This window comes from Cannabis sativa, unplaced genomic scaffold, assembly GCF_029168945.1.
Source record: "Cannabis sativa cultivar Pink pepper isolate KNU-18-1 unplaced genomic scaffold, ASM2916894v1 Contig3, whole genome shotgun sequence".
Lineage (NCBI taxonomy): Eukaryota > Viridiplantae > Streptophyta > Magnoliopsida > Rosales > Cannabaceae > Cannabis > Cannabis sativa.
This window is the reverse complement of record NW_026870039.1, coordinates 1,804,113-1,811,764: the sequence shown is the minus strand read 5'-3', so window position 1 is coordinate 1,811,764 and position 7,652 is coordinate 1,804,113. Positions and strand designations below refer to the sequence as shown.

General features: G+C 31.3%; 1 protein-coding gene across 1 annotated transcript; it reads right to left on the bottom strand.

The window, feature by feature from the left end:
- Positions 1-615: 615 nt before the first annotated feature.
- On the bottom strand, positions 616-6,785 carry LOC115709200 (replication factor C subunit 2). The gene is made up of 9 exons (XM_030637285.2): positions 6,385-6,785; positions 6,027-6,095; positions 3,024-3,191; positions 2,263-2,369; positions 2,069-2,170; positions 1,742-1,937; positions 1,356-1,484; positions 1,077-1,271; positions 616-976 (listed from the first exon to the last, which is right to left on the bottom strand). The coding sequence occupies exons 3-9, from the start codon at positions 3,180-3,182 to the stop codon at positions 866-868; spliced, it is 999 nt and encodes a 332-aa protein (XP_030493145.2). The 5' UTR covers positions 3,183-3,191; positions 6,027-6,095; positions 6,385-6,785; the 3' UTR covers positions 616-865.
- Positions 6,786-7,652: the final 867 nt, after the last annotated feature.

Genomic DNA, 7,652 nt, shown 5'->3' with positions numbered 1-7,652 from the left:
TGTTCCCAATTAACAGTGTTCCTATAGAATTGATGTCTATTCTGAAGAGCGATTGCTCAAGTTAATAAAGAACACTTTTTATTCAAAAAAAAAAAAAAACTTAAAATTGTTTTTTTTCTCCCGTAAAGGGTTCATTATGTGGAGTGGACAATAGTTGCTTCAACTTTCAATTCACATCATGAAGATACTGAAGAGCTGACCATAGAAGGCAGAGAAGAGGGGGTCGGGTTCTGCTTCGACAACAGCGAGTTGTAGTGGAAGAACAAGATATTTTCTACTATTTTAATGCTTATCATTCAATTTTATGGTGCAAACTTTTGTTGAATTTAAAGTCATTGGAAGAGCATAGTTGCACCCAACTTGGGATCGGAATTGTAATCAATCTAATACAAGCATCAACAGAAGGAAAAAAAAATGGTAGCAGTTTTGGTGGTCAAATCAAATTCAAATATATTTTTTCCTACTTTTTTAGACACTAAAATTTTTAATACTAGCATGCTCAACATCATGAACATGTAGCTTATAACAAACTCCAAGACACAGCCAGAGAGCATAGAGATTAATGATCTTCCGCTTCTTAGAATTAGACGACTTCATTTTTGCTGCTAACCAATCTCAACAACAAAACCGTACTATAAAACTTCCATTATAGAAGTGAAGCTCATAGTTCACACAAACTTCATCCAACAATAAAAGAGATAAAAATTTCATGCCTAAACGTAGTACAATTCTCCATAAACTTCCATCAAAATAGTAAGCATTAAGATTCTCTAACTAAACAATCTATCTGAACAGAAAAAAAATCTAATGTTTACATTAACCATCTTCACCATTAAGAGAGAGGAAGCTCCAAAATGGAGTTGTGCTAAGGAGCTCTTGCTGTTTCACGAGCCATAGAAAGCTTTGCAAGAAGACCACTTAACTGAAGATATGAACCAACTCCATCGCAGATTCTCATATGAGCGAACCCGCTTTCCTGAAAGCGCAGATGAGTTAAGGAAATGAAAGAGATAATGACAAAACTAAACTCTGGAAGAACATTATGAATATGAAAAACTTGAGAGCAGCAGAAGGACCTTCATGAATTCCAATTTTAAATACTCAGCCATATCATAGTTCTTAATGATACGAAAAATCGTAGTGATAATGTCAGTGGGAGAATAACCCAGATCATATAACTGCTTGAGACCAAAGCAGGCATCATCAAATTTCCCTTCAAGAACATTACGCACAATATTCTTCACATGCAATGGATGTGGCTGGTCACAAACCTGAAAAGGCCAGCAAAAAACTCACTGAGATTTCTGAAATACACAGAAAATATACAAATTCAAAGGTCATTTTCGAGGCATGACCTTGAAAACATTTTCTTGGTTGACAAACCGGAAACCGCTGTGTGTTGCTTGCAAGTTATTCAGTGCCTGCCTCATGTCACCATCAGCAGTGAAAATAATGGCTTCAAGACCTTCCGGAACATAAGGAACCTTCACTTGTTAAATTTTATCGGTCAAATCATACACTTCCATCGAATTGTAACAAACAAAATGAGCAGAATTACATAAAAACAAAATCTGATTTGGGGGGAAATAAGCAACTAAATAACCCAACAAGTACAACAGTTGTTTCATCTCATTTAGTGAAGATACAGAATGAAACCACAGCAAAAGCATTTTTCTTCTGTCTGGCTGATAAGTGTTAGTATAGAAAATCTAAATGTAAAATAATTTGGATAGGGTATCACCTTTTCTGCTTCAACAACCACCATCAGACGACCAAGTATCTGTTGATCAGATAATCTTGAAAACCGAACAAGGGCACATCTACTCTGAATCGGCTCAATAATTTTGGAAGAAGTATTGCACGCAAGAGCAAATCGGGTGGAGTTAGAATAAATTTCCATTGTCCGCCTCAAAGCTTGTTGTGCTCCAGATGTCATGCTGGTTTTAGGAATAAGCGCAATTACTTATTAACTTTAAGTTTGAGAAAAGATAAAATATACAAAATAAAAAAGAAAAACAAGCATGAAATTTGACCACCAAATTCACAAACCATTATAATCAGTCCTTACCTGTCAGCTTCATCCAATATAACTACCTTGTGCCGCCCAGGAGGAAGTGTTACTTTTTTCTGTGCAAACATTTTAATTTTGTTCCTCACAACATCTATGCCTCTAAAAAAGAATAAAACAATTCAGTTAATGTGGTATGCTTTTAAGAATTATGTGTGGCTACCAAAAGTAACTTCATTGCGTTATGCCCTCACCTATCATCTGAAGCATTTAGCTCTAGTACGCCCTCTCTATAATTTGGTCCCAACAGTTCATGTGCTAGAGCAAGTATACTAGTGGTTTTACCAGTTCCAGGAGGACCCTGATGAAAATATCAAACAGTAATCTCAACAGCAGCAAAAATATTTTTATGTAGAAACAAGCATACAAAATTTCTTATGAAATGTTAAACCCAATTTTTCCTTAGCCTTAATCCAGTTAGATACTAAAACTTGGATTTATACATATATTTGTATGTGTGTGAATTGATAGGCCTACTACATGCCCAGAAAAGAATAAATAGATCAAAATTCACATTACAAATAAATATACAAACATATACTTACACAATACACACAAACTCTCTCCTAGTCAACATGAATTAACATAAAAAGCTTTATCTTAAAAAAAATAAAAATAAAAGAATCACACTTACAACATTCCCTAAATCAATCCAAATTTGAGAATGAAAATCCCTAACACCGTGAAAACAAACAAATGTATAAGTCTCCTCCCATTTTTCTACAGAACCCAAATTGACCCCAAATGTTTAAAGCTAAATCTTCACTGACTTGGGTCTACTGACACTAGAAGAAAAATCAACATTCAAAACAATTTAATATTTTATTCCGATTATAGTAAAATAACATTATACATGTAATCATTAAGAGATTCCCCAAACCCCATCATCCAAAAATCAAAACTGGTATTCAGGCAAGTGGTTTTGACGGTGGAGGAAAGTGATGAGATTACTTACTGATAATATGATGTTGGGCATATTTCCATCGCGAGCAATGACCTGAAGCCTAGAGACAGCATCTTCATTGCCGACAATGTCCACAACCTTGTTGGGTCTGTATTTCTCTACCCATGGAATATCGTAGTTGCTCAATGAAGAAGACGAAGAAGAAGCCATTGATGTTTCCTAGATTTAGGGTTTCAGGTAGGTACATCAGTTGGTTTTGTCGATTTTTACTACATATTTTTTAATCAATGTAAAGAACGGGTGCAAAAGTCTAAGAGCATCTCAACCTATACACCAAATTTGGTGTGACACGATCACCAAATTTAGTGTCAAAAACTCTTTCCACTCCATCTACAATACTAAGAGCATCTCCAAGGAGTTCATCAAATTTAGTATCACACTATCATCAAATTTGATGTTAAAAACTATCTTCACTCTAACCACAACACTAAAAATTACACTAAAAAATTATTCCTTATTATTATATTAATTTTTTAATAAAATAAAAAAAATAATATTATATTAATTAACTAAAACCACCATAAACTAAAAATGCACCCTTCTAAATAAAAATAGTCACACGTGTAACAGATAGTTTGAACTTTATTTTCAGCTTGTTAAATTTTTCTAAATTTTTTAAAATTTTACAAAATATCTTAAGTAATTATAATATACACAACCATAAAAAAAATAAACTAAAAAAATCTCTCAAATGCGAAAACAAGTAAAAGTACATCAATATACTACTTTTAAAAAAATACATTATAATTTTATAACTTCAATTATTAATATAAATATATATAAATTAAATATAATATATTATATATAAAAAAAAGAGTTACCCGTGTAATAGACAGTTTGAACCTTATTTTCGGCGTGTTAAATTTATTCAAATTTTTTAAAATTTTACAGGATGTCTTAAATAAGTATAATGTACGCTACTATAAAAAAAAAGTGTCAAATTTTGAAACAAATAGAATTACATCAGTGTACCACTGTTAAAATAAATACAATTAATAATATAGACATATACAAAAATTAGTTTTAAAAAAAAAAAAAAAAAAAAAAAAGAGAAGTATGCCGTGTGAACAGTACACAGCATATATGTCGTGCAATGTAGCACACACGGCAATTTAATGTAATATTTGCAGTTACGTTGGAGGATTAATTGCACAGCATCACCAAATTTGAAACCTTGTTGGTGATGCTCTAAAAATTACACTGAAAATAATATTTTTAATTATCATATTATTTTTTTAATAAAATACAATATAAAAAATAGTATTCAAACAATTTATCACCCACGCGTATAAAAGAGTTACGTGTATAATAAACTGTTTTAACTATGTTTTTGGCATATAATTTTTTTTTGAATTTCTCAAAATTTTACAAAATATCTTTAATAATTAAAATATACACAACTGTGAATAAAAAAAATTAATTTTTTTTCCAATGCCAAAAGACATAAGAGTGTATCGGTATACTTCTAAAATAATTATAAAAAAAAATAATATATATCATATATAATAAAATAATAAAAAAAAAGAAAGTGGGATGCCGTGTGTGTTACAGTTGCCGTGCACTGTAGCACACAACAAAATGGTGTGTTATATGGAGCTACGTTGGAGCACTTAGAGCATCACCAAGGAGGCTTCATATTTGGTGATGCCGTGGAATTGTCCCTCCAACATAGCTAAAACGTTACACTTAATTGTCGTGTGTGATTCACACGGCATACTTTTTTTTTATATATATAATTAATTTTGTATATGTTTATATTATTAATTGTATTTATTAAATTACAATGTGTTTTTTTAAAATTGGTACACCGATGTACTTCTACTTATTTCGAAATTTTAGACTTTTCTTTTATAGTAGGATACATTATACTTATTTAAGACATCCTACAAAATTTTAAAAATATTCGGATAAATTTAACACACCGAAAATAAAGTTCAAACTGTTTATTACACGGGTAACTCTTTTATTTAGAGAGTGCATTGTAAAAGCACATTTTAATTTATTGTGTGTAAATTTAAATATGAATACTATAAATTATTTTCATGGTAATAAAAATAAATTTTCAATGCACATCTTTAAAAGTGATATACTGATATACTCCTACTTGTTTCGGTAATCGAGAGACAAAAACAATTCAATAATGTGAAAGATTATTTTTTGATCGACCGAGATAATTATAATATGGATTATAATCTTGTGGGGCATGATTAAGTTTTACCGATTTTACAGTATTATTATCTTTTACCAATTGTACTGATTTTATTAAATTAATATAATATTAAATTTTTTTACTATTATTAAAAAATTAATATAATAATATAGAATATTTTTTTAGTGTAATTTTTAGTGTTATGGTTGGAGTAGAAATAAGTTTTGACACTAAATTTGGTGATGGTGGGACAACAAATTTAGTGTACTCCTTGGAGATGCTCTAAGGAGCAGCAAAATGGAGAAATGCAGTCTCCTTGGCGCTGCTCTAAGAGCAACCCACCCAAATAAAGGAAAAAAAATGTGTAAACCGATCAATGATTTGGTTGGCTTAACCCGCCCAAACCAAACCGACCAAACTTTTAATTATTTTTTTTTCAAATTCAACTCAATTATGGTCCTTCTCTTAATAGACATCAAAGCCTTTCAAAAATACACATAAAATGTTTGAATTCATGTTGGTAAAAAAAAAAAGAAGCAGAACTCATTAGAATGAATCAATGAAACTGATATTCTAAAAGATTATGTTTATCAGAATTTATAGAATAGATACATTTTCACTCAAGTGTCAAAAGTCCAACTTGTTTCAGTAAAAGCCAGAAAAAGTTTAAACTCTTGATTGTCATAATGAGAAAATAATTATATGCACAATAACATGGTTATTCAAATTACTCATTCTATCAGTAGGCAGATTACATTGACAAAATTTAAAGTTTATTGACAATCATATAATTAAACAACTCAAAATTAGGGAAAATCAATCTCAAAATAATCAAAATTAAATACCTGTTTGGACCTTGGAGGATTACCCAAATTGCTGAAACAGAAGCAAATACTAAATCCTTGGTAATGATTCTGCTTGCAAGTCAAAAGTAGACAAAATCAACTCAATCCCAACTCTTCAAAATTCAAATAGGTAGATCAAACTCATACTTCCTCAACAAATTAAACAAAATAATTAACTCTACTTGAAAGAGCGTATCAATACAAAGGCTATCCAGTAAGAAGCATTTGCGAAAGTTAATCTTTATTTCAATTAGAAGAAATGAATCTCGAACAACAATTAAACTGTATTAACAAGACTTTGAAACTAACTAAGGCATAGATAGTCTAACTGAGATTATGCTTATCACTCACTACTTACTCAAACAATGATTCAATACTCGGTGGACATTCATGAGGGAGGGCGTATCAATCGTGGATGAGGGGAAAAACAGAGAAGAGGGAAATGGAGAGAAGAGGTGGTGGAGATCGACTCCGGCGATGAGCGAGAGGGAGGGAATCGTTGATGAGAGCTACGGTGATCTAGTCCTCGCAGTCGCTGCTGAGAAGAAAGAGAGACATCTTCCGTTGCCGAGAAAGAGACGCACCGGAGAGGGAAGGCTGCGATGTGAGAAGACGAAGTCGCTGCTGAGTGAGTTTTTTTAGGGTTTTTCAGGGTTGCAAATTGGAATCCGGTGAGTCTTTTTTTGCTTAACTGCAATGCGATAAGTGGATGACAACACTGTCTAGGATTAGATTTTAGGATTTTAGGCTTTATGTCCTTGTGTAATTATTTTAGGTAAATAGCGGCATAAGTACCGAAAATTTTAAGTGGCATAAACTGAATATTTATTTTTTGCAGAATAAGCACCTAATATTTATAAAACTGTAATTTTTTTTCAGTTTCGTGAGTACAGACTCTGTTTTGAATTTATTAAAAGAACATTTAGAAGTAACTGATATTACAACTTTCCTTCTAGACTCAATGATCTAGAATTCGGGTCTTACATGTGTCCTATTTAAGATAATAACAGAGTCTGTACTGACAAAATTTGAAAAAAATTACAGTTTTACAAACATTGGGTACTTATACCGCTAAAAATAAACATTAAATTTAGGGTAAATACCATTTTGGACCTTGTGTTTTGCAAAAGTTACTAATTGGACCCTGTGTTTTGTTAAATGACAAAATGGATCCTGTATTTTCTAAAATAGTACAAATAGGACCCTGAATTGATTTTTAAAGTTTAATTATAATTCGATCTAAAAGTGCTATGACAAAACTGTCTACATTTTTTGTATCTGTTCGTATTAGGAATTATCTTCAAGTTGGTTGTATTAAAAAAAAGTTGTCTAAAATTAAGCTCAGGGTCCTATTTTTACCATTTTAGAAAATATAGGGACCATTTGGTCATTTAACAAAACACAGGGTCCAATCTGTAACTTTTGCAAAACACAGGGTCCAAAATAGTATTTACCCTTAAATTTATACTGGTTACAAACTCCAAATTTTAAGTACTTATGCTGATATTTATCCATTATATTATATTAGGTAAATAGGCTACAAGTTTTTAAGTGGCATTAAGTGAAACTGTAATTTTTGTTCAGTACAGACTTCAATATAGACAAAAACACGTAGTATCTATTAGT